Source organism: Embiotoca jacksoni, unplaced genomic scaffold, assembly GCF_022577435.1.
Source record: "Embiotoca jacksoni isolate LCO1_2020_lvr unplaced genomic scaffold, fEmbJac1.0.p SCAF_14, whole genome shotgun sequence".
In the NCBI taxonomy this organism is placed as follows: domain Eukaryota; kingdom Metazoa; phylum Chordata; class Actinopteri; family Embiotocidae; genus Embiotoca; species Embiotoca jacksoni.
The window spans coordinates 4082914-4110390 of NW_027185274.1; the positions used below are offsets into that span (position 1 = coordinate 4082914).

Below are 27477 nucleotides of genomic sequence, written 5' to 3' on the forward strand. Positions count from 1 at the left end.
ATCTATAGAAAAGCTGCAGATAAAGAAAAGAAATAACAACGCTAGATTACTATGTTCTCTACGTTTGATCACAAGCTCTCATCCAGCTTCCTTTCTGTATTACACCTGGAAAATATTTGTTTTTGTTTTGTTTGGTCTCTTCTATCTCTGGCAACTTCCCTGCAGACATGTCTAGGGATACATCATTTTTTGCACTCAATGGAGTTATTTGTTCATGGGGCTGGTGGTCCTAAACTTCATCTGCTATGCAGAAAGAAAGAGGTTTGCTTTTTTAAAAAGCTGGGAGAATAGGAGTTGCTCATTAATTTATGTTAGACTTGCACTGTTTGAGAGCGGTAAATAAAATAATAAAGGACTTGTGCCATTCCCTAGGTCAGAACAGTTCAAGCCATACTTTTTCTTAAAAGGAATTTAATTTTTTTGTGGTCCTAGTTTAAAATAATGTATTAAAAAAACAGTTCCATCCTACTCCAAATATCTCCAAGAATGCAATCAGATGGGGTTCACGGGGAAGTTTCCACCATCAGTATTAACACTTTGTGTTAATATTCACAATATTTCATCAAATAGAGGAGAAAAAAAAAGTCATGGCAAATTGTGAATAATTTATGACGCTTAAACTGTTACATTTACCATTTTTTTTGCCACTAGAAATAAAAATCAACACCTATTACAGTTACAATAAGTACTTTATTGGTTGAACAGTGCTGCCAGCGCCTGACAGATAAATATACAGTTTTGAGTTGATCTATTTACAGCTTGTTCAGAGACAATACAAACTGTCCCTTATAGACATACATAGTGTTCTTTAGTGTATAACATACTTTGGGCTGGTTTCCTTGTCCGAGCATAATCATACAGTATGGTCCCCGTTGAGAGCGGTGGTGAGTTAGGCTGTTTGCGTGTCTGTGAGAGAAGCCCTATCGAGTCTGGGGTTTCGTTAACATGTAGATCATCAGAGGGTGCCGCAGTAGTTCGCAGATATAAGCACTGTGCGTTTGGCGCGTGTGTGCCAGCGCAAATAGAAGATCTGGAATGCACAAAATTTGATGTAGATAGATAAATTTAAGCTATTAATATAAGAAGAAAAGTGACATCGGATATCGACTGTTCCATCGTCTCAGTTTCGCACAATGCAAAACTGATTTTAAACTCTTAAATGCTCTTACAATGTGATGTTCCATCAAATTAGCCTCTTTATTTGATTTGCATTGCAGAATTCTTTGCTGGCATATGCGATAGTGTAACTTCATAGATTCTAGTATCATTTTCTCATGTTCATAAGTATCTTTATTTTCATTAAATCTTTCTGTATACTTTTCACTTACAGTACAGTTCAACACACATACAGGCATGCTCACACAGATCCAACCTCATTCACTCATAAGCCACAAACAGAAGATCGAGAAACACACACACACGTGACCACGCGTTCATATTGTTTAGATCATAGAAACAATCCCGGTTGTGAGTTTTCTCCAAATTTCAAATCACTCGGTGTAGAGCTTTGCAATATTAAGAGACAAATCTTTTAAAGTTCCAAATCCAATCCATCCCTGTGTTTTTTTTGTTTTTTTTATACACTATTTATAACAAAGAACAGATTTTATTTGTTTGCTTTTCCCACATCTGTTCCTTTAGCCATGCTGATCTGCATAAGTAGCTTAAACAAGCAAAGTTGATGCTGATGATAACACCTTTCTCCTTCGTCCCCTCAGGTTAGTAATGGCTCTAGTTATCCTTGCAAACAACTTGAGGGCAGCACGGCTCACTGTATATGAGCATTTTCTTTACTTTATATATCATATCCCTGAAAAACCTTTTCAAAGCTCTCTTTTAACAGCACCAACATTTTGTAACATCGTACATTCTTTCTTTCTTTTTTTTTTCTTCTTCTTTTTTCTTTACCACAATCCATCTCTGTCCTGCGTCTCAAGTGTAGGTCTCGGAGACTCCTGTCCTCCTTTTTCACTTTAGGAGCGATATGTCGTCGGCAAAGTCCCCGTTCGGGTGGAGGCAGCGGGCGAAGCGCCACTGGCACACCATGAGACACAGCGGCAGCATAAAGAGAGCGCAGATACCCGCCATGATGTAGGCGATGGTCATGAGCGTGGACTCGTCTGTCTGGGGGATGTTGTAGCCGCAGTCCTCCAGGTCGACGCCGTGGAACGGGCCCTCCACCGACGCCGTGCGGAACTCATCGTGCACTGTGAATGGGAGAAAAGGATCGTAGGTATTTGAGAATCAGAAAAACAGACGCAGTATATTTATATTACTGTAAATAAAATCATGTGTTGTGTGAGATTGTCCTGCATTTTCTTCTTGTTTCCCCTCTTCTCCTCATCATCCCTCCATCCTCACCGTGGCAGGTGCTGACGGCGAAGCCGATGCGTTTCTTCTCCCGGTCAAAGACCACGTAGAAGCCTTCCATGATGACGGCTCCCATCACTGTACCCGTGCTGGACTGGGACACGGCGAACTTGTAGCAGTCCTCTTTCTCAGAGGCCACATCCTCTACTGGCCGCAGGTATTGCTGCACAGATGAAAATAAAAATAAGAAGAAATAAAAAAAAAAAAAAACGGAGACAAAATGTACGCAGAATAGAACCAAGCGAACACACTCTTGTCTGCCCTTCATGATTTAATGCCTACAATACCAGCATTAGCTCTCACTTAGATTGTACATGTAGAGCATTAAAAATGCTGCAAAATCGTATGTGGGGGTAACAAAAAAAACAAAAAATCACCATTTCCTGTGTTATACTCATAGATTCCCTCACAGAAAAAACAATCCGTGTTTATTGGAGTTTCACACAGGAACTGAGGGTAATGAAGCAGTGAATGCTCCACAGGTAGGTTTATGCATGTCTATATTATCTTGTCGTACATTCCAGAAATGATGTATTTACTACCCTTATGAGTATGTTTATATTTTGTAATGTCAGTGTGTAATACCCTTCACTTCTTTTCATTTGGAACATTTTCCTGGTAAGTCACAGGGAACAATTATGTGAGAGAGACCCTGGGAATTCTTAGTTTCCTATATTTTGTATTATACTGTTGCCATGTCTGAAGCCTCACAATTAAATGTTGAAAGCACAAATGCATAACCACCAATGACTGTGTTGTATTTATTTTATGTATCATACTGATTTGAATAATCTCACACAGATGGATTTGGTGTTATCAGGCAGTTGTCCACTAGAGGGAACTCAAGTTTTCATCTGTTAGGTGTTTTATTTAGAACAAATAAAAATTAGTATTAGCTGATATATTATCAGAATATTATAACTCTTAAACACTGATTGTGTCTTGTCGGTATTTAAAATGTTGTATTTCATTGGCACATACAGTGAAGGAAATAATTATTCGATCCCTTGCCGATTTTGTAAGTTCGCCCACTGACAAAGAAATGAACAGTCTATACTTGTAATGGGAGGTTTATTTTAACAGTGAGAGACAGAATATATATAATAAAAATAAAAAAATCCAGAAACTCGCATCATATAAAAGTTATAAACTGATTTGCATTTAATTGTGTGAAATAAGTATTTGACCCCGTACCAAAACATGACTCAGTACTTGGAGAAACCGTTGTTGGTCAGATGTTTCTTGTAGTTGGTCACCAGGTCTGAACATCTCAGGAGGGATTTTGGTCGACTCCTCTTTGCAGAGCTTCTACAAATCCTTAAGGTTTCGAGGCTGTTGCTTGGCAACTCGAAGCTTCAGCTCCCTCCACAGATTTTCTATGGGATTAAGGTCCAGAGACTGGCTCGGCCACTCCATGACCTTTAATGTGCTTCTTCTTGAGCCACTCCTTCGTTGCCTTGGCCGTATGTTTTGGGTCATTGTCCTTCTGGAAGACCCGTCCACGACCCATCTTCAGTGTCCTGGCTGAGGGAAGGAGGTTGTCGCCCAAGATTTCACAATACGTGGTCCCGTCCATCCTCCCCTCGGTGCGATGAAGTCATCCTGTCCCCTCAGCAGAGAAACACCCCCAAAGCATAATGTGTCCACCTCCATGCTTGACGGTGGTGACGGTGTTTTTGGGGTTATAGTCAGCATTTCTCTTCCTCCAAACACGGCGAGTCGAGTTGATGCCAAAGAGCTGGAGTTTGGTCTCATCTGACCACATCACCTTCTCCCAAAACTTCTCTGAATCATTCAGGTGTTCATTGACAAACTTCAGACGGGCCTGTACATGTGCCTTCTTGAGCAGGGGGATCTTGCAGCGCTGCAGGATTTTAATCCATTACGGCGTAGTGTGTTACCAATGGTTGTCTTGGTGACTGTGGTCCCAGCTGTCTTGAGATCATTAACAAGTTCCTTCCGTGTAGTTCTGGGCTGATCCCTCATCTTTCTCATGATCATCGATACCCCACGAGGCGAGATCTCGCGGGGAGCCCCAGACCGAGGGCGATTGATGGTCATTTTGTGTTTCTTCCATTTCTGAATAATCACACCAACAGTTGTCTCCTTCTCACCGAGCTGCTTGCCGATGGTCTTGTAGACCATTCCAGCCTTGTGCAGGTCTACAATCTTGTCCCTGATGTCCTTAGACAGCTCTTTGGTCTTGCCCATAGTGAAGAGGTTGGAAACTGATTGATTGATTCTGTGGACAGGTGTCTTTTATACAGGTAATGAGTTGAGATTCGGAGTACTTTCTTAAAGCGAGAGGACTAATCTAACCGGTCTGTGGGAACCAGAATTCTTGCTAGTTGGTAGAGGATCAAATACTTATTTCAAACAATCAAATGCAAATTAAATTATACCTTTTACATGATGTGATTTTCTGGATTTTATTTTTAATATTCTGTCTCTTAAAATAAACCTCCCATTACAATTATAGACCGTTCATTTCTTTGTCAGTGGGCAAATTTACAAAATCTGCAAGGGATCAAATAATTATTTCCTTCACTGAATATTTCTTTGTGTTCAAGTGCGTTTCAAGTTCATATTCCCAGTTTGTATTTTATGTCCTGATTTAAAGACCCTTTATAACCTTGTTAAAATGTCCCTGTGGTGTTTTTTAATATGATACAAGACAAATCATGAGCAAAATAAGCAGTTAAACCCATGCCTGAACATTTCTGTTTTGGAACTGCAGTGATTCAATCCGCAACCCGCTGGTTTGTGAAGTGCCGTTTTGGAAGCCTGGAGTCTGGCATTTTAATTTTTTTGGAGCCCGCCACTACTGGCCCTCAGTGGTTTTGTACTTCAAGCCCCCGTCGCACTGGCTTCACTTTGGAGATCCGGAGGCGACGTTCATTTATACAGACTGTCTGTGCAGTGACATTCTGACAGTCTCAGAAACAAAGATTCAGACAGCAAAGATTTGATATGTCATATACCAAAGGAAGCAACTCCCCCAACTTGTGGGGTGGAGCTGGAGGTGTGTAGCAAAGGACTAGGTGCAGATACAGGTGAGGACTATTTGTATATTCATAGAGCCATGTCAACTAAATGAAGGTAAAGGTGTCAAAATACATCTAAGCCACGATAAGGCATAAGGAAATTATTTTTTTCTTGGAAAAAACTTTTTAACAAGTAATTTTGATGAGCAGAGAGGAGTTTTTGGAGGTTCAATCAATGACAGGAGAAGAACTTTAATGATAACAGAAGGTAAAGAAACTTTCTTCCAGCGTTTCATCTTGCTGACAGCATCAAGGTCACAAGCCTCCCACAGATCTTCACCTCTAAATCTCAAATCGTATTCATTCTACCACCATCAAGGCCAGACTGAGTGGCTTTGAAAAGAAAATGTTTAAAGACTTTTCACAGCTTTAGAAAGTGTAATGAAAGGTAATTCTCTTTCATCTGAAGAGGACTATATAGAAGAGACTGGCTGAGGGATGGAGCGACTTAATTGTGGCCAGAATTCCTGTCAGAGAGCCCAGGAGGATGAAATCTCTGCACTTATTCATAAATGCAGTCAGTAAGTCTGAGACCATTTCATAGGATGCTCTCAACATACATTATACCACAAATCTGGCCGCCTGAGCTAGAGACATTCGTTAACTCCTGATTTATGTGAGCACGCTGAGATCCAAAGAAAGAGACCGTAATTACCTGCGGTAGGATGGAGATTCTGAAGGACTGGTTGCGGTTTTCACTCATCAGGTAGAGGGAGATGACCGGGAAGATGTGCCAGGGTGTGGTGCCGGCCTGCCAACATACCAGCTGCTCCCCGAGCCAGAAGCCGGAGGGAAACTGCTCTGTCTGAAAAAACAGGGTCAAAAGGACGATCGTTGTGATTCTTATTTAGTTTTTGTAAAGGTAATTGACGGTGGAGATAGACAGGAAATGAAAGACAGTCGGGGTGCGACAGTAGTAAAGGTGCCGCCTTCCTTGCATGAACACTTTCTGGTAGGCTTTCATCGTTGCATTCATAAGCTGCCTTCAACTCGTGAGCTCGTGGTTACGACATGGGAAGTCATGTGCACGTTATACTTGGGGCTCAAGTGGTTATGTCGTGAGAAATGATAGGAAACAACAACATGAACGCTAAAAGACTCCTCAATGTTCTCATGACAAAGAAATGTTAACCATCAGCATCTATAAGCCACAGAGGTTAAAAATTTTGCAAGCTGGCAGGCAGGTAACATAATGCAGGAAATGCAAAGACGTGAGGCGTTGGGAGGCTCAACATGTTCCTCAGCAGAATGTATTTATTATTAAATAATGAAGAAAAACTCTACATGACTACAATTACAATATACTGTATTAACTTAGCATCCAACAAAAAATAAACTTCTCTGGCCTCAGTCATATGTGCTCTTCCCGTGAACACAGCAAACTCGACCCGATTCGAAGGCAGCAACACAACAGCGAAAGCAATCCGTAAAACATCCTTCGAAGACGAGTCTTTCAGAGTCAATTCTATTCTCTGCTTTCATCTGTGATCTCAAGAAATGAGTGATGACTGGAGCAGCGAAATCAACACACAGAGACGCAGAGGGTATCTACAGTATAGTGAAGACTGACCGAAGAGGCTGCTTCAATAGCCTTGACTGCAGCCTGGAAGACTTTTCTAGGGAGCCGCAGGTTGGTGGTGCCGCTGTCCACAATGCTCTTGTCATAGTTGTACTGTAGAAGACAAGGAAATAGTAACACGTTAGAAACCTCCTATATAGGTATGATAAACCATGAAATCATCCTTTCTTTCTTCGGTCCTTACCTCTTTACAGTCCATATTGAGGTCCTGTCCGTTCACCTCAATACGTACGATGATAACTTCATAGTACCACTCCCTGCGGATGGGAGTGTACCAAAGCTCTCCCACGTAGAGTGATGGGTCCACTCCTCCGATGATCTGGGAGCACAGGGAAAAATAGAATCCAGAGCTGGATTGAAATACAATAGTAGATGAGTTGTGTGTGTGTGTGTGTGTGTCTCTGCATGTCTCACCATGCTGCCGCCGACTGTAGCGCTGCCCAGGGAGTAGTTCTGGGTGAAGCCCGCACCACACAGCTGGAGAGAGAAGAGGTTGGGGACAGAAGTCTGGCGAACCAAAGAGTCAAAGAACGGCTCCAGTGTCTCATCGGGCTAGAAAGAGAAAGAGAAATCAATGAGATGGCTTTCTGAAAGGCCAAAATAAGTGTCTGTCTTTAGCTTTCAGTGTCTAAAATATCCTCATCCACCAGTCAGCGCACCTGCTGTGAAATCACATATGCCGAGCATTTTCTTTTTTTAAAAGTCTGCCCTGGTCATTTACCAACATTTCGGCGTTCTTTGCTCATATTGAGGCAGCTGTTAACAGCTTGCTGAGTTTTGGTTTGCAACATATGGTGCATTGTCAATGTCGATTGGTTAAAGGCTGCTTCAGTAGTTTCAAAATTCTGCCAAAGGCCATTAGGACTTGAAACAATCCACAGATCCGCCTGAGTAGTGATGGGATGGTCGTTCTGCACAATGTGATTGATTGATGCTCTTATTCGCAGCGTGTAATATTTGCATTTTGTGTGAAAGTGCTTTTATGAACACAAGTTTGAAAAAAAACAAAAAAACTGCAAATTATTTGCACAAATAAAACACCTCCAGTATGTAGAGACCTTAATGAGACTAATAATTTTAGTTTTCGTCCCTCAATAATTCAGTAGGCATGACACAAAGTCATTTCTGGGTATTGTCCTCAATTGATTTGATAATCGTGAGCACTGGTGTTTTTAAAAGTCTTGTACAGCTTCAAACTGGATCTATTCGACGATTTGTTTGCACACATTGAAAGACCAAGTGGTTCGCTCTTCTTACCCGGGCTATGTCAGCGTAGGCAAGTCCCAGGATTCCCTCCCAGTTGGATCCATTGATGAAGAAGCGATCTGACTGGGTGATTGCAGCGATGTTGGCACGCAGCGTGGCGTTGGGGCCGTGCGGGACGGAGACCAGGTCGGTGCCCAGCTCCCCTTCCCAGCGGCCCTGGGTGTAGGGCACGTACACACTCCTACCCAGGTCGCGGTACGAACTGGAGCTGCGAATGGACCGAGGAGAAGAGCTTGACTTTCCTCCAACCTCAGTGGAAATGCTGTTTATGTATATTTGAACTGTGATTGTGTCTCTACTCACAGTGAACGATGGTAGTATCTGCGGAGGAAAGGGTGAGCAGCTGCCCCGACCGCGAAGTTACTGCTTCCTGTATCCACCAGGATATTCAACTAATGAGAGCAGGGCAATGGAGAGACAGAGATGTATTAAATATATACTGTGTGCAGAAATCAATGCGTTTGTAAAACTGGTGCTTGGGTTCGATTGATTATGTTCTGTGTGTCTCTGAAGAGCTACTTTAATTTGTGTCTTCTCTACTTAGGAGAAAAATGTCCATTTGTAAAACAATTTTGTTTTATATCTACTTATTTCTCACTTTTTTTTCTTTTTACAGTTTTGGCCTCAGGTCCTTTTTTCTCAAATTATTTAGCCCCTCCCCCATCTGATATTCATTTTTCATCCCTCAGGCTTTCTCCATATCCATTTCTCTTTCGTTGTAATGTCCTGCGATGCTTCCTCTTGACCTGAATGTCCTTCTGCGTCCCGTCTCCGTCTCCACTCACCCTCCCTTCCTCTCAGGTTGCCCATTCAACTCCTCTCCTCCTGCATCTCTACAGTACGTGAGTATCATATTTTGCAAACAGTAAGTGAATGTGTGAATGGAGCACAATGGCAGACAGCGATGTCAACAGAAAAATACAATACCAACTATATATTCATTACATAATGTATTATAATCCACAGTTTACTACATATTGCCTACTGTATGGCGCACTGTATGTCAAATAACGTTTCTAATTTCATTTTATCCGTGACTGACAAAGTGAAAGAAGACATTGGCAGCGAAGATGGACAGAAACATTCAAACAGATGAGACAGGCGGGCAGCCACAGCAAGCTCTTCAATAATGGATTGGCTCTTTAAATATCCAGAGAAGCGCTACTGTCTCAAGGGCCATGCCTGAGAGCCCAGAAGAAAAAAATCCTGACTTGGTCTACCTTATTTTCTCCCTAACACACACACACACACACACACACACACACACACACAGTATTTCCACATCAATGATAAACACACAGCCCTGCGTATACTTCATATCTCTACAAGCAGCAGCACTATCAGCCATCATGCTGTACACACTTCTGTCTTCCTCTCTTGGACAGAAATCTGCTGACTGCACAGGATAGATCTGTTGCTTTCACACACACACACACACACACACACACACACACACACACACACACACACACACACACACACACACACACACACACACTTCCCGAGTCACCAGGGTCTGCACACAATAGTGCACACGGTCGCTCACAAATACCGAAGGCTGCATCCTGACACACTGAGACCTCCCGTCTTTCCCGGCACTGTCTCTGTGTGTCTTCCTGTCCTGCCTGGCTGAGGGCCTGTCTGTTCCAGCCATTATATTTGATATAGTTGATTTTATTGTATTTTACACACATATTTTATCCTTTAATGAATTTAACCTATCTGTCTGATTCTTGATTAATGTATTATGTGCTGTATGACTGAGTGGTTGTACTATTTTTGTCTTCTTTGTGAGCTCACAAAGAAATTCCATTTATGTATATCATTATTAATAATGTCGATACAGCAATAAAGTATTGGATCTTGAATTTCCGAGGGCCCGACACAGAGTGTATGTTTTCACATTCAGAATTTGAACACCTAAATAAAATGGTCAGGGTATTTACAATGCTCTGTACAGTAAATGCAGCTTTTGAGGTGGATGGGGCTCAGTTGGAAAGTGGTGATGTCACATCCTTCCATGCACCAATAAGGATTTAGCAATATTTCAATCAAAACGTTTGCTAGCTGATGTTGACAGGCCACTGTCACTGAAACCTGTTCAAACCAGACCTACACAGCTCTGAGTGAAACATATTACCTGTTATTGAGTGTTAAACTTAACAGGAATCCTTTATGTACACTTTGATTCTTGGTTAGTTATCCTTAAATATTGAATGTCAGAAAGATATATTTCATACTTGAAACCAAGTTTTAGTCGATTTTAAGTTTGCTTTATTTTTGTATATTTTTTACAGCTGAAAAATATAAACATTTTAAAAAATGCTTTCAATGTTTGGTTTAATGCTATAAGACAATGAATGCAACAAAAATGTAAATGGTGCATAGACCACTGGCATGCATTTAATTAACTTGGATTTTTGCCCATAACTGCATTCATATTGATTACCCTTTGGTCAAAGGTCATGGAGCTGGTAGCAATCAGACTGCCATGGACAGTGTAGAGTCCATGTGGCCCATGAAAACATTATGACAAACACATCCATTACAAAACAAAAAAGTACTGCTGCAAGTAGAGCTCACTGGCTCACGCAGGCTGAAACAGACCTCTTTAGTACCACAGTTTAGAAACATTAGACAGACATAACATGGGGCTGGAGGAAGCCATTTACACGACATCATGGGGAAAATAGTCAAACTTCCACAACCAATCAAAAGGCCCCTGTGCTCGGTAACCTGCTCGCGTCCTGACTCCATTTAAGATGAAAATATGTCGGTGTTTTGGAGAGAAATGTTTATACATCTCAAAGAACAAACCGCTGATTGAAGGATATTCACTCTCTCGCTCTCCAAAACACTGTTGTCTGTCAGTGCTGACAGACCTCAGCTGACTAGTGGTGATATGAACCACACGCGTCTCTCCCTCACTCTTTCTGTCAACTCTCATTGATATAAATGCCTCAGTGGCAGAATGACACCTCCACTCTGCACCCTCCATCTCCCTCATCATCTGGCGACAGTCATTCCTGTAGTTCCTGAAAGCTCCCTGTCAAACTCCCACATCCTCCCTCTGACACACAGTTCCTTCTCCTACATTATCAATCTCTTTCTTGTCTTTGACACTTTTTTTGTTCTCTCCATCTTCTCCCCTCTCTCTGCTGTCATCCACTCTCCCTCTCCTCATCTCTCTCTCTGTTTCTCCCTCCGCCGTCGCCCTCTGTGTGCCAGCCTGTACACCGCAGCTGCACCCAGCTGGCAGTCCTCACTCTGCAGAATTAATGGTTCCATTATCTGTCTGTATCATTCAGGCCTTTCTCTCACTTTCACACACACACACTCACACAGGCCATCTGTCACTATCCACAGTATAGAACAATCGGACGGTATATTTCAAGTACTTTTCCATCAATTTAAAACAAATGTAGAAATCTTATATTAGGAAACATACATATATCTACAATGTAGTTAAGCACATGCTGTAGGTGTGTTATCAAAGTGGTTATAAGTTTACAGTGATATCACCTCCCATGTAATGTCAGAGTATATTCTATGGTACTTTCATAAAATTGCTGTCACCCTTAAAGTGTGTGTGTGTGTGTGTGTGTGTGTGTGCTGCGTACAGATGAGTTAAAACGCCTGTTAGTGTTGTAACCTGTTGTGTAATTATTCAAAACAGGTGAGAGACACAGACACACACATATAGTCACACTGATGCAAGACTGAGGTAAAAGCATAACGCAGGTAAAATTGCACATCTTTGCTGTTCATGGTCTGGCAGTGTTGTTCACTTTTATATATTTGTGACAATATAGGTTACAAGATTCAGTGATTATTTGAAGGGGGCACATGGTCAAGAGACAGAATAGAGTTACGAAGAACACAAATACAAAGTACATTAAGTACACCTGGTATTTAATATAATATTCATTCAAATATAGTAGACTTGAAATCAGCTGAAAGAAACAGGGAGTGACAGACAAAAAAAAAATGGTAATTAAATTTGCAAGGGCAGCAGAAAGTAAGAATACTGAATGCCATCCTTAAATAAAGACTCTATTGATTGTTAGGGTGTCCCTGGTTTTAATTCATTTGATTTGGTGATAGTAGATCCCTGTTCAAAGGTCAAAAAAAGTGCACACAATACATAAAGAAGTCAGGGAGACTACACATTAATCACACGGACTGAATAACACCTTTACCTTCTGCGGAGGAGAACCCACGGCCATCTCCACGTAGTACCCCTGGCCGGACTTCCCACGCAGATTATCAATCATGTCCACGAAGCTAACACCACCCGCTGCCGCTCCTCTCCGCCGGCGCGCAAGGTGCCGACCCGCGGTGCCGCGTTCGCGGTTCGAGGCAGCGGCGGTGGCCGCGGCAGGTGGCGGTGGAGGTGGAGGCGGCTGCTCACTGCGAGCGCCTTGCCGCAGTGGCACGCGGATGGCTAGAGACAGGCCCGAGGAGTCAGGGGCGGATTGACCGCTGCTGAGCTGACACAAAGTCGTCCATATAAACATACCCGTCAACCAGCGAGGCTGTGACGTCGACGCCTCCATGCTGAAACGCGGCTCGGTTGTGTTTTTGTTTTTTTGTTGTTGTTGGTGTGTTTGGCTTTGACTTCAAGGCGCTCCCTTCAGTTTGACACCCAGCCTGCAGCAGCACAGGAGAGCAGATCAGGTGGCGATGGTGCTAAAATGACGGCTAAAACCATGATGGCAGTTCAACCGTAAATAAGAGGGACGAGGTCACTATCTTTCACCCTGTTTTCTTTTATGTTAAATGGACACGAGGCAAGAGTTTTGGAAATAGAAACTAGTAAATACGAAACAGCCCGCAGTAGAAATCAGATCACCTTCACAATTATACCAGGCAACCCTCCGTGTCACAGATTATTTGAGGCAACGGGTAAATTAGAGATTTCCCCCCCCGTGCTCCGCAAAACAACAAACCGCAGGCCGGCGTGGTTTTTTCCGCGCACCTTCATGTCAAGCGACCGAGACCATCGTCGGTAAGCAGGCAGGCCGGCAGGCTACCGTAATCCGCATCCTTCCCGGTTTCCGAGCCGTTCATTCTGTTCTCCGCCTCCCAGTCCTTCACCTCTTCCTCCTCCTCCATCTACCCCGCTGCATCCCTCAGAGCTGCGAGCGCAAGCATCACCGCGGTCAAGTAAAATGGCAAAACCACGCGAGTTCCTGTAAGAACCTTTAAAATAAGATAGCAGCGCACTCCCAAACTCCCATCAAAGTGGTTTATAATCTATCAAACCAAGTAGTCCACTTTGATGTCGGGTTATCTAGTGCGAATGATGCGATAACGAATTTCGCTTTACTTTATTAAGCGTGGTTTCCACTGTTGTTATCACATTGCACCAGATGTCCATGTTTGGTGTGGAGCTGTTTTACAAAAGAACTACTTCAATAGGATGTATTACTTGAAATGGATTCACTTGAAAAACATTATCTCTTTTACTCTATGTGATTTACATGCACAACATTTTCCATTTTTCCACAACGTCTTTTAGTTTGAAGGCGACATCGCTGTCATGTTGTGTCCCCTCTCCGCCGCTTCTGCCGGAAATAACCTAAGAAACACCGCAATCTGGGTAATGTAGTTTTCACCGGGACTTCTCTGCAGATCACGAGGTTTCTATACGCATAACACATAAACACGCTTATTTAAACCTAAATGTTGGAAAAGTCACAAACTAAGAGTTCAGGGTGTAATTTTATTAACTGATACAACAAATCGATGCATTACATTTGCACAAATATTACAACAAGACTTGAACATGTGATTTTATTGAAATTGCCATTGATTGTGACTATCATGTAATTGTAATTGTGTAATTGTTCTCAGTTGTAAGTTTGCAGCGACTATGACTGTTTTATATATGTTATTCATTTATTATTTACAACGCGTGTGTGTGTGTGTGTGTGTGTGTGTGTGTGTGTGTGTGTGTGTGAGACATAATTTAAAGAAGCCATATACATTTAAAAACACTACAACCTTTATGATATCAGAAGTCAGCAATTGCTGAAATTTAATTTTGAATACTGACACTTTTCTCTCCTCGATTCCTGTGACAGGTTGGCTCTCTTTAAGATGATCCTGCACATTCCCAGTATGAAGGGATATGAAGGAAGCAGTCTAAACTGTTCCCATCCTTCCTCTCCATGGTGAGACCCACTGAGTCTTTACTGTGGTGGAACAGTTCACACTGCTCCGCCAACAGCGGTGCTGGGTCCTCCTGTCCTGAGGATGCAAAAGAAAAAATATTTAGACAGGTATTGATGAGCATTTAGACCAAAGTCTGGGTCTATCTAATTTAAATCGATAGTTCACTGCTGATTTAAATCATCAGATTTTACTTATTAATTGATCCAGCTTCACAACACAGGAGTATTAAAACTGATGAATACATCATGAAGGTCAAAACATTGCTGGATAAATGAAAAAAGAGAGCTTTAAGCTGTGTTTTTTCAGTCTCATCTTTAATCCTCCTTCTTATATCAACAAACTCAACCAAAGATTCACGAGTGGAATTCTATTTTTGTTTGTTTGTTTCAATTAAAAAAAGAAATCTGAAATCAAAATGTGTACGTTAAGAATGTGGATGAAATGTGGTGTACTGTAAAATACTCAGAGATACTCACTGGCTGAAGTCTTTGGACCACATCGCTGCTCTGCAGGTTTAGTGGTGAGGGGCTCAACTCTGCCCTCTGGTGGACATAACACTGCAAGTGGGCTGGTATTACCACCCCTACACACACACACACACACGCGCGCGCGCGCGCACACACACACACACACACAGTTATAGTCAGACAAATATTGCAGACAGAGGGATGCATGCCTGCACAAACACATATCTCTCAGGCTTAGCTGAATAGTAAACATGGTGATATGGCCACTAACCTGCCATGCATGAACCTACTTTTCAATCAAAGGTCAAAGATTAGCTATCACAGAGACTGCAGGCTTATCACTATTTGAAAAAGATACACTGTGGTGTTGACATGATTTCATTCAGCCTATCCAGGAAAAGCTAGGTTCTTAAACAGTCAAAATCCGTCTGAATGGATGAGACACTCACCAAGCCTGGTCTGTAGTCCTGAAGCCTTTAGCAAATGGATTGCTTGCAATTTTCAGCTGAGTGATCTGAGAGAGACAGAGAGAATGAGGATGGTGGATAAAAAGCAAAGACAGATTTTTAGTTTTTGAAACTCCGTTACCTACCCTGTGGTTTTGATAAGCAGTGACGGCCATGAACCGTGTCTCGGGAAAGTAGAAGGAGCAGAAGTTCCTATATGCATTTAAATGGCTGTTCGGCCCTGGATCTGCATACACCACATGGAAGCGAGGCTGGTAGCGATGCATGGAGTTAAGTATCATCTGAGGAGATGCAGGAGAAAACACATAACAACCAAGTCAGAATAGACAATTTTATGTCCTCTAATGAATAAAAAAGTAAAGTAAAAGCATGAGTCACATTAAAGACATCGACTGACATGTCCGTTGTCATCCAGCAGGTTATTGGTGAGCTTCAGAGTGTCGAAGGATACGGTCTGCTTCATCCACTGGGCTCCACGCGCAGGTGAGTCTGGGTGGAAATGCATCCTGCTCGGGGCTGCGACGTCCGCCCGCCCAGCCACCAACCAGGATGAGCTGTGGAACGCATATCTGACACAAAATGTTTGAAATAAGACTTATTGGGTGAGACGAAACGGGGTTTGATGTACAACAGATTATAAATAAGCTAAGTACATTTGTGTAAGTCGTCATACTACACATTAAGTCCTGCACCGCTGACTCTGTATGTGTCACACCTGTATCTTTTGTCGTCAACAGGGATGAAGTCCATGAGCAGCACATATTCAGCAGAAGGATCCATCCCTGAGATTCGCACCTGGAAGGTTGGAAACATCCTCCTGTATATAAAAGAATATAATGTATTAAGAAAGACAAAGAGAGGTACGATAGTTAAAAGTAAAGGTTTTTGTCACCTTCCAGCTTTGGTAACAATCATCTCTGTGCCCAGCTGGTCAAACTGCTGCCAGAGGGACTGCATCTCCAGCTGAACTCTGACCCCGCTGACCTGGGGGGCCTTGGTGCTCGACAGTGACCCCCCGTCTGCGCAGCAGGGCAGAGATAGTTCGCAGCTCTGAGACAGCTGAAGACCTGAGGAGAGCAGAGGACAGATGATGTGCGTGGTAAACGTGTGTTTGTTTAATCATCATCACATAACTACACAGTTTTTAACATAAAACACTTACCATTCATATTTTCAATGTCTTCAGGGTTGATATCATGAATGAAGCTGCTGTTTTATTTCTTCCTTTGATATTTTTGTTCTCTGGTGATCTGTCCAGGGTACATCCACATAGGCCCAAAGTCAGCTGGGATAAGCTCCAGCCCCCCGTGACATTCTACAGGATACAGCAGGTACAGACAGTGGAGAGACAGATATTTGTGTTCCTCTTCATCCACTTCTAACCACCAGTCGTACCTCCTGTCATCACGTTAAGACCAGCGGAGAAAAAAAAAAACACAACTTAAAACTGAGAACAAAAAAATGTCTCCCTCATTCCAGAGGCAGGTGCTGCGGTAGATGTACATCCAAGCCTTGGGAGTGTCTGTTTGTGGCGCCGAACAAGCTGGTTTTATACACATCACACTCTCACCGGGGACCTCCATGCCGGCCTCATCCATTACAATACTCACAGTGCCACTGACATGCACTAATCACAGCTGCACACACTTGCATGCACCAAGAATTGTGACTGCACAACACACACACACACACACAATGTTTTTGGAGCATTTAGAAATCTCTGCCCTGTTGCCCATTGTTTCTCATAGCCTGAAGCCTGAAGTGGAGCTTGTCTTGACCGACCCTTGAGCACATTAATAACCTCCTAATCAGGACAATGTTACTGGGTGTGGACAGATGAAGCCAGCAACAAACTGCTTGTATTATTCATAGACTTTTTTCTGTGAGCAAATTTTCAACACCCCATTAATTGGGGAGTCCATTTTTCCTTAAGACTCGCCAAGGCAGATATTTCTGGTTTTTGTTAGTGAGCAACACTATGGCATATCTAATAAAATACAACATATAATACAGTGCATTCTCCATTGTCGATTTAAAGTGGATTATCTCGTGCTTTCTCAGGCTGATCATTTGAATTAATTCAATGAAATATCACTTGCCTTTTACTAATAAGTATCTTACTTTTAACTAGATACAAGGGAAATGCCTGTAAGATATTCACTTCAAGGCTACAGAAGCCTTACTTTAAGTAGTATGTTTTGACACTAAAATTACATGAAAGACTTTCAGACTACTTTTAATTTTTAGTAGTGAACTTCCGTGTTAGCTGTGGCTCAGATGGAAGAGCAGGTTGCCCAGTAATTGTAAGGTCAGTGGTTTGGTTCCTGGTTTCCCTGGTCCACATGCTGGAGACACTGAATGCCAGGATGTCCTTGATGGCAGGCAGAACTCCTCCATTAGTGTGTGTGTGCGTGTGTGTGTGTGTGTGTGTGTGTGTGTGTGTGTGTGTGTGTGTGTGTGTGTGTGTGTGTGTGTGTGTGTGTGTGTGTGTGTGTGTGTGTGTGTGTGTGTGACCTCATGCGGCTCTATGATGGGGCCGTGTTGAAATATTCCCACCTGAAGGATCCAAAAGTAGAAAAAAAAATTCTGCTAAAGAACAAGAAGACTTGATTTTGTCAATAAGCCAATAATTCACTCTCTGATCGACTCATTAATCACCAGCTTTCAGTACCACAGACATAAATATCTCACATGCCATCGGATGCCAGGCTTAAGTAGAACAGATTGTATTAATATTGTTTTCCAATGGACCTTTTTGATCAATGATGACCTCTCAAAATAATGTGTGTCGGTGATGTGACCTTAGGTGCTGATGGAGGTCAAAAACATTCCAATAAAGCTGAATGTGTACTCTTATTCCTGCAGGTGTATTTTTTAACATGGATTTTAAGAGTTTGGAGTAATTACAAAGTAATGCTTACCTTAGATGGGGTAGACATGCATGTATTGTTGTAGATCATTTAGAAAAAAAAAACATTTCAGCAAGCAGAGTAGTATCAACAGTCAGATGTTTATTGAGCTGTATTTCATCAAAGCACAGTTTTCATGAGACAAGCATCATCACACAGAGATTCAAGCACTTGTGATCATTCACGTACACTTCTTACACAAAGTGGTGTCTAGCCACGGCATGTGAAGAGCAAAGCAGGTGTGTGCTGAGTGTGTACTCGTCTGAGTGTGTGTGGGCTTGCGTGTGCTTGAGCTTGTGCGCGCGGAACAAGTTTGCGAGGCGAGAGAGAAAGAGTCCTGACATTTTTGCTCATCGGTTAGGCGCTTCATTTGGAAAGGTGGTCTGTTTGTGAGGAAAGAGGGAATGGAGAGAGAAAGGTGGAATGGATCTAGAGGACGGACAGGAAGTGAGGTTAGTTACAGGAACAGGGTGGAGATGATTTAGCTCTTGGACATGGCTTCGCCGATGGCTGCGAAGATGGCTTGGAGCTTAATCTTGATGTCTTCAGCCATGGGTGCAATCTTTTCCCTCAGGGCAGTGACCTGCTCGGCGTCGATGCCCTGAGCCTGGCTGTAGGCCTGCTTCAACTGCTCCTTGTACTCGTTAACGTAGGGGGTAGCCAGCTCCCTCAGATTCTCCAGACGCTCAACAAGCTTGGTGCGCACAGACTCCACAATGGGCATCAGGGCTTCCCTGGTCTCGTCCACATTGGTGGCCACCTTCTGGCGCAGCTCGGTCACAATGGGCTCCAACTTGACCCTCAGGGCTTCCATTTCAGTGGTGTGCTTGTCATAGTACTCTTTGATGATGGGCTCCAACTGGAGGCGGTAGTCGGCCAAGTGCTTCTCAACGACCTCCCTCAGCTTGGCGCGCTTAGGCTCGAGGTCAGCCTTCAGGCTGGCAATGTCAGCAATGACAGAGGCACGGAAATCAGCGGTGGCTTCGGAGATGGTACTGACAACGCTGTCGGTCATGGGGGAAACACTTTGCTGAGCTGCCTTGATCTGACTGTGCATCTCATCAAGGCGACTAACCAGTGTGACCCTGGCAAAGAACAGAGATGGGAAGGCAAAGTCATATTAGCAAGATTTAAATAAACACACCAAAGAGTGAACAGGGACTGGAGAACTGTAAAAGGCGACTAACACCACAAGTGACCATCAAGCAAGTGTAGATAACAAAAAAGGGTGCAACCGGTTGAGATTGCCTTACTTGAGCTCGCTGTATGGAGTGTCATCGAGCTGGTCCAGAGCCTTGACGGCACCATCCTTAGCCATAGTCATGTACATATCCACAACACTGCGGATATGTTGCAGATGAGAGGGTGCATCAGCCTGCATGGTAGCGGCATGAGAGCCTGGGATGAGACAGAAACAAAGAAACCATCATGTAAAATAGATCTAGTGACTGAACAAAGCTGTACATGCAAGTTAAACTATCTCCTGTAAGTAAGAGAGGTGCTTTCGGTACTCACCGACGGCCAGCAGAAGGACAAGAGCCAGGAATTTCATGGTGGTGGTCTAGAAGAAGCAAAAAATAAGCTTATTATTGAGTTGCAACGTTACAATCCCAGTATTGCAGTTAAAGGAGTTTCAGAAAACTGTTTAAAAAGGAGAAATTAACAATAAAAAAAAAACCAACTGAAAAGTGGGAACCCTTTTATCCAATGAATCTTGATTCTCCCACCTAAAGGAGGCTTAAAAGTCTTAAAAGTGACAACGCCGTTGCAGCCCACTCATCCCTGACTTTGCCCAAATGAGTTTGCATGCAGCATATGGCCATCTATTCAAAGAAGCTATAATCTGGGACGATTAGAGAGGCAGTTTAAGAAGATCAGCTCTGACCTGCTGTGTAATCCTGTTTCAGGTTTTGCAGTAAAATACAGTCACAGAATTAGCAATTCGGCCGTCTGGATTCAGAGACAGACGAAGAGACAGACTCAATCCAGACCCACTTCACTTTAGAGATATCTCTTTTAAAATGAGGATGATATCACCTCAAGCTGACCAGCATAACCCCCAAAGTTACAACTAATGAAAGAAATATCTTAAAGTCACAGTTTAAAGTTGACTTTTCTGAAGAGACGTCATTAATGCTGAGAGAACAGAGTACAGAAAGCTCACTCTGGCAGACACTTATTCTTTCCTGACATCCTAAACTACAGCCCGAGAGTTCCAGTTATAGCCACAGCAGATGCTTGTCTTACCTGGTGGAGTTGGTGACGAGACTGAACAACTCCAGCAAGAGCAGGACTTTTTATAGAGCCCGGCCGAGGGATGAGTCGGCATGGGGAGGAGGGAGGAGGGAGTGGAGCTGTGAGGGCTCTGTGTGTCCGTGGAGGTGGACCTCACCCCCCAGGCCTCTCCCTCAGCAAGGGGACTTGGTCGAGAGTTCAACGGTCACCTGCCGGGAGGCGATCACTCAGCAACAACAGGCTCAGCCGCAGATTATCAGTGTCATATCAATGGACTGTAACTTCTACAGAAATATTTTTTAGCAGGAACCCAGCTATGCTACAAATTCACCACATCTTATAGGACAACTCGTGGCTCACTCTGGGGCAGATATCAGCATTTTTCTCCACCTGTTAGAGGCCTTTGTCATGAAACAGACATGAAAGGCAGACATAAACAACTTACGGTGTGAAGACAGAGTCAGGGAAATGGTGAAATTAGAAAGGATGTGTGAGAGAACTGAAGATTTAGTCTGTTTTATGACATCTGAGACGCAGTGAAGGGACAGGAGAGCTGCATGGGGGGAAGAAAGGGGGATAAAACGAAATACAATCAAGTTGATATGAAAAAATAATGAAGAAAAGTTTATAAAAAATGTTCCACATTGCTTCAGTAATTGTTTTCTGCAGGGTTCTGTTTTAGTTCCCTCATTTATTGCAGCATACACTTCAAACAGCAGGTTTAGGTATACGCCCATGGAGGGCCTATTCTTGCATACCATTTATTAAAGATGAGTGTTTAAAAGCTAGGAAGGCCACATTATTTACAGTCCTAGTACTTCCAAAAAGTTGCCAAGACAAACAAGCGAGAGTAAACAGGACAGTGACTTGATGCAATAAGCTTTCTGAAATGTGATCGCATTCAAGCTAAAGTCACTAAACTGTCAAATATGCACACACGTTCATGCACTAACACGTGGTAATGTAAAGCGTCAAGACAGACTTATCTCAGTTTACAAAATTTAGATGATCAAATTTGTCACTGGTGTGTGTGCGATGATTAATAGGTCAAAGAGTGGTATGTGTGTTGTTTGTTGTCCTATCACAAGAGGACTTTGTCACCGTGGTTTCATGTTATTTGAAGAATAGGAACGACCTGAACCATAGAGTGGTTTCTAATGGTGTATTATAGATACAACAACTATCTACTTTATATGAAATCGGTGTCTATTCACTGTATATATTCATGACCTTTCTTTTGAGATTCACAATAAGTACGATTTTATAATTGCTATAAACAGAGATGGTGACATAATGCATTCATATTCAGTCATACTTGACATACTCATTAACCATGTGTGTTCATGTGCTACAGAAATAACTCACTGCACAAGCGTTTGTATGATCTGATTTGTCCACCAGGACAGAAGACAAATGTTGCCTTCTGTAAAGCGGCTATCAGAAGAGTGAAAGCTGCAGTGAAATAGTGCAGGGTTATTGGGTGCATGTTAAATTATTGTTATCAATGGTCAATGGCAACCAAATGTAACCACTAGTTTCTTGCACAATAGCCTATATAATCAATGCATGTTCCTCTGAATACCAATACTCTCCAATTTTTTTGTACTGTCAGTACTTTCCCTGTGTGATTGCAACATTTCCAGTGCATGTCTTATGTAACATGTAAGATACTACAGAGATCCTTCAAATAATACTAACATATTGGTATACAATATAAAGACAGTATAATTATTTACTTTAGGTTTTCATGTGAAAAAAGTTCACTGCTGTGCATGAATCTTGAACAAAACATAAAAACTGTGTTAAATGTCTCGTAAAATGGGAACATGTTCTCCACCAGCACACAGGCACAATGTAGGTCAAAGTAATTCAAGACAATGAAAAGGAGCTAAGTCAATAAAGTGGACATTTTTAAGGATCTTTATGTGGCCCTAAAATCAGTTTTTAATATTTTGTCCACCCTTGTGTGTAAATGGGGTAGCTCATGCAGCTGCTTCACTCAGTGTGCTGCCTTATTTGATTTGAACTACTACACAAGGTGGAAAAGAATTTGGAGGAAATAGACCCTTCACAAACTGGGGAGATACTGGCAATTCTTCAATAGTCTTTATGATTTTGTAAAAACGTCCCAAATAGTCATGATAAACAGTGTCCCGCCTACTAGAAGTGTGCTTCTGCAACTTTTATGGTGAGCTAGAGGTGGGACCTTAAATGATCAGAAACTAAACCGATATGGAGGATCTAATTGTTTGCAGACAATCCTTACATTTTACTGGGGTTCTATTTTTCCACAAAGCACCTTCAGCAATTCCTCAATACTTATTCAAAAGCCATATCACATTTGACTTCACCTTTTTCTTTCTTACTTCCATTGGCTTTTGTTATTTATCATTTGACACTATAGTGTCTGTCTTCTATCTCAATCCCTACCACACTCACTTTGTACAAACAGAAGTCGAGCTGAGCCTGATGACTCAGTGAAGACAGAGTCACCCAGTCCTGCCACGTTCACAGTGGTGTTATCAGCTCCGACCACTTGTCTGACACCAATTAGCAAAATACAGCAGACGATGTGAAAAATTTAACAGTGAAGGCATTACAAGTGACAAAACAACTGCATGGAAACATAGAAGGGAATCACTTAAAAAACAATACTCATGCTGAATTACTTCATTAATGAATTAGGCGGCTTGTCACTTAAGACCAGACACTTCAGTTGAATGGGGTAAAACATTTAACTAATATATAAACATGAAACTTCCCCACTTGATTATTTGTATTAAGACATTTTTTTTTGTATTGAGTTCTGAAATTTGATGTTTCACGATGCAAATGAGGCATCACTTGCTTATTTTGATACATTTCCAGAACAGAAATCTGAAATCTGAATATTGGATATGGCCAGGTTTCATGTTTCATGTTGTGGACATTTTAAAATCAAATATTTTATTGAGGAGATTTTTGGGTATCTCTTTTTCTCACTCCATAAATCAGAGTATGCTATCAACAGCCATGCAAATCAATTTTGATAGCATGTTCTTTAAATCAGGCTATAAATGGTCCTATAAATAGGAACAAACCCTAGTTCTACTGAAGCGAAGATTTCTGAGAGTGGGAATAAACTCCTTTTGAAAAAACATTTTTTAAACATGTTGCAAAATTGAAGGCCACACACCGAGTGTTATCTTGTGTTGTTCCTATTTACATTCTGCAGGTTTTTAGAGCGGAGTTTGTTCATATTCCATTCAAAGCCTGATTTATATAACATTTTATATGTGCTATGCTGTAAAAAATTTAATTAACAGTGAAGTGCTGTAAAATCACAAAATCATAAGAGTGTAAATAGAAAAACAATGGAGCTGTGTATAATTCACTGTAATAATTCATAATTTATAAAACACTGAATCAAACTCAACTGTTGATTTGAAAGTAAGAATATGTTAAAATATTCATATATGTTTTTAGATTGTACACCTTGCTGCAGTTTAAACAGAGAAGCTGTAATACAAAATTCAACAATAGTTAAAAAATACAACATGACAGTGTACAAATAACGTTTTTTGTCAGTTAGATTTGTTATACATCTGAATTAAAGGGAAAGCTACAGATGTAAATACAATTCGGTGCAGTAAAATAAACACCTATATTTTTTGTATGTTTTCTTTCCACTATTCTGAAAGAAGACATGTTATGGAAGTGAAATAATCCAACGTATTAAAAACATATATTTTTCCCTGCAGTGTCTGATCTTAAATCACACAAAAAAATGTGTTTGTTGATTCCTACCTCTGAAATATGAAATATTGTTGTTTTTCTCTGTTTAATATACTAAATCTAGATTTAATGTGTTTGGGTTTTGAAACCGTCTGGCTGAACAAGCGACTTGAAGATTCTAACTTTTTCCCCAGACTTTCTGAGGAATCGATCAATAATGATAATAATGATAATAACGATCAATTTATCGTTGGTCACAGGCTTTCCCTCCACACACTAACCACAGGAAACAGCACACCAGATCACAGCACATGGCCCATCTCAACACCATACAGTAGTCTTCGGGGCTTTTGCCCCCGACCCATGAGATAAGAGCTCTCTACATATCAGCTGCTCGGAGCTGCTGACCAGCAGTGAAATGGGCCTCGTCAGAAGAATCGCTCTTATCTGGAACAGCAACCTTTGAGACTTGCATTGCACCATGTCGATTCAGCTTCCACGCTGAGCCGTCTATCTAAATTACTGCTGTCATAACTGTTATCAATGGGACCTCAAGAATGCTGGCTGGCAAGACAGTTGCTGAGGTTGCAGGTTTTGCAACAATGTCCAATTCTTATAACAAGCAAGAAGATTGTTTTAAACAAGAAAAATTAGCTGAGAACATACAAATTAGAGACATTTTAACACTTTAAATGCCTTCCAGATAACTATTTCCAGCTGAATCATACTGTCAGTTTATCGGCAGCACCACTACTGAGGTACAAATATTGTCTAGGCTTCATTTAAACAGACTCAATTTGATGTCTACTTCATGGATTTCAATAGTTCCTCCTTCAGTTAAATCAATTATTATATCCAAGCTATAACACATGTGATGTAATTTACTAATGCCTGAATAAGAAAAGTAACTTCTTCGCCAATGATCCAAGAACCAGTTTTACAGACAGGCACATGTGGGGTAATTGCCTGGAGCTGATAAATATTTAATCAGCGAATCGGTCATTTGATCAGGCCCTGGCTGAGGTTCAAAGGTCACGTCACTGCTCCAGCTGCCTCCGTGATGGAGCACTGTTCCCAGACCAGCAGGGAACGTTATTTCAGCTGTAAGCAACAGTGTGGAGCTCTCACTCATATTAGACAACACACACACACACACACACACACACACACACACACACACAATTTCAGATGGCTATACCCAAGTCTACTTAACTGCAGTGAGGTGGTTTTGCAATTTCACATCTGCTGAGGTCACTGCTTTAAAATACCGATATTCGGTCACTGTAGGTTGCATCGCCCTGAGGGCTGTGCAGCTTGAAAACCCACTCTGAACTCAGATAACCCAGAGGAGTACAAGTAAGCTGACACACAGTCATGAAGAGCTCTTGTTTAATCATAAAATAATCCCCACACTCTTAGCACACTTTCACATATACACTGGCGTAATCAGAGAATAATGAGGACACCTTCTATGCCAACCAACAAGCAGTGAGCTGTCGTCCTGATCAGCGATAGGAAGCATTATCTTCTCTGTTTATGAGCCATATGCTGTTCTTCAGACTGTTCCATAGATAATACAGTTCATCAGAAGTGCACAGTTTAAAGTTTAGACATGCCAACATGAGACAAACATGGCGAAACTTTACACTTTACACAAGTTTGAAGCAAAAGCTGAACGAGTTGAAATGGTGGACAAAAACAAAATCTACATTGTACACGACTCATCAAGAAAGGACGCTGCCTGAGAAGTAGTTTCAGGATGAAAAGGCCACTTTATGGTACTGAAATGTTACTTTACTCTGACTGATAACATTTATCTTAACAGACAACAGAGACGTGAGATCCTCCACCATTATGAGCGAAAAAGGCTGAGTCGACTCAACTTTTAACATAAAAAAAGAGGAACTTTACAAAGTATGGAGTGCAAACATGTTTGGGGTCCCTCAGATTGCATGACACACTGCAATGTCACATCAGAACTGTGTGGTTTGGTGCGTAGGTGTTGAGTTGATCATCGGAGTTTCAAGGCCTGTTTGTAATTCTAAAGCTACCATTGCTCAAGACGCAGAGGTTATTCACCCTGATACGAGACCCAAACCACCCACACCACAGACAAACACAGGATGGAAAAGAGAAGTCCGTTTTACCTGGACCCTGGACAGTTTTTTGTACCTATCATTTAATTGTACACGACTATTATTTGATAATGCATTGGTTTTTATGTTTTACTTATCTAAGAATATGTAACCAAGTCCAAAGAAAGCAGCATTTCTAGTAGAGGTGAGGAAATATATGTCGAAGAGCTGGAAGTATTTGGTAATGTGATACAATACAGGCACAACATTGATCCATATACAATTAGAATAATTTACTCTGTTCAGTGCGTTACTACAGCAATTATTATTTGTCAGAGAGGGGTGCAGAGATTACTTGTTAAGAGAACTAGACACGATGCATGAGTCCCCTCGTCTGCCCTCTTGTGGTTAAAACTCTGAGTAAATAGATCGGGAGTTATTCAGTTAGTCAGTGATTTTCATTTAACGCGATATTCCTGCAATCCTTTGCACGTACAAAATATATATATATATATATATATATTGTGGATTGTGGTAGGAAACTTGCTCTAATTTACTTTGCTGTAGACAACACTCATCAATGGAGAGAAGTGTGAGCAGTGCTGATATTACAGCCTGGCCCTGGGACTGACAAAGGCATCATTTAGCAACACAGTGTTAATTCAGCCCCCCGCCGTGCAGCGAGAGGCTTTTGGTGCGAGAAAGTGCCATTTGACACACCACAGGGATCCTTATGTTTAACCTCCACCAAAAAAAACCGTGCAAATCACATCATCCTTTCCCACTTGTAAAAATAAACTCAAGTTTAAAAAAAACATTGGTTCTTTGCATCACAAGTCATTTAAAAGTGCTAAAATGTGGTTTTATACATAAACTTTTTTATGAATTTTGGAGTGCCTTCAAATTCTCCTCATATATCAGCGTCATCTCTATGGACCTGCATTTCTCAACTGAGGAAAGTAGAAGCTTATTTTTCAGAAATTAATTTAAGAAAATGCCATTTCTAAACAGTTTAAAGGCTTTCCTTTTTAATACTACGTGCCCTATAAGTGAAACATTACAACAGGACCAACTACAGTCCTCCAACATGAAGGAAGACATGGGGGAAATATAAGATTTTTTATTTTTTAATATTTAGAGGAAATTTTAAACTAAGTCTTACCCAATGCAGATA

At 41.6% G+C, this 27477-nt stretch overlaps 3 protein-coding genes across 5 annotated transcripts; all 3 read right to left on the reverse strand.

Annotated features, from left to right (window-relative positions):
- Nucleotides 1-670: 670 nt before the first annotated feature.
- On the reverse strand, nt 671-13417 carry bace1 (beta-secretase 1). Of its 2 annotated transcripts, XM_069147537.1 has the most exons (10): nt 13238-13417; nt 12459-12909; nt 8563-8651; nt 8251-8467; nt 7408-7545; nt 7178-7312; nt 6985-7086; nt 6070-6219; nt 2362-2533; nt 671-2207 (listed from the first exon to the last, which is right to left on the reverse strand). In XM_069147537.1, the coding sequence occupies exons 2-10, from the start codon at nt 12813-12815 to the stop codon at nt 1969-1971; spliced, it is 1599 nt and encodes a 532-aa protein (XP_069003638.1). In that variant the 5' UTR covers nt 12816-12909; nt 13238-13417; the 3' UTR covers nt 671-1968. The 2 variants fall into 2 exon arrangements, with proteins under 2 accessions (XP_069003638.1, XP_069003636.1); XM_069147535.1 differs by having other exon boundaries at nt 12459-13417.
- A 1054-nt stretch (nt 13418-14471) lies between these two features.
- Nucleotides 14472-16968, reverse strand: LOC138197501 (T-box transcription factor TBX1-A). The gene is made up of 7 exons (XM_069148376.1): nt 16941-16968; nt 16263-16437; nt 16086-16187; nt 15768-15939; nt 15496-15651; nt 15353-15417; nt 14472-14511 (listed from the first exon to the last, which is right to left on the reverse strand). The coding sequence occupies exons 1-7, from the start codon at nt 16966-16968 to the stop codon at nt 14472-14474; spliced, it is 738 nt and encodes a 245-aa protein (XP_069004477.1).
- A 1393-nt stretch (nt 16969-18361) lies between these two features.
- LOC138197067 (apolipoprotein A-I-like) lies at nt 18362-20553 on the reverse strand. 2 transcript variants are annotated; one of them, XM_069147538.1, is made up of 4 exons: nt 20527-20553; nt 19795-19840; nt 19533-19677; nt 18362-19364 (listed from the first exon to the last, which is right to left on the reverse strand). In XM_069147538.1, the coding sequence occupies exons 2-4, from the start codon at nt 19829-19831 to the stop codon at nt 18761-18763; spliced, it is 786 nt and encodes a 261-aa protein (XP_069003639.1). In that variant the 5' UTR covers nt 19832-19840; nt 20527-20553; the 3' UTR covers nt 18362-18760. The 2 variants fall into 2 exon arrangements, with proteins under 2 accessions (XP_069003639.1, XP_069003640.1); XM_069147539.1 differs by lacking the exon at nt 20527-20553 and adding an exon at nt 20165-20198.
- Nucleotides 20554-27477: the final 6924 nt, after the last annotated feature.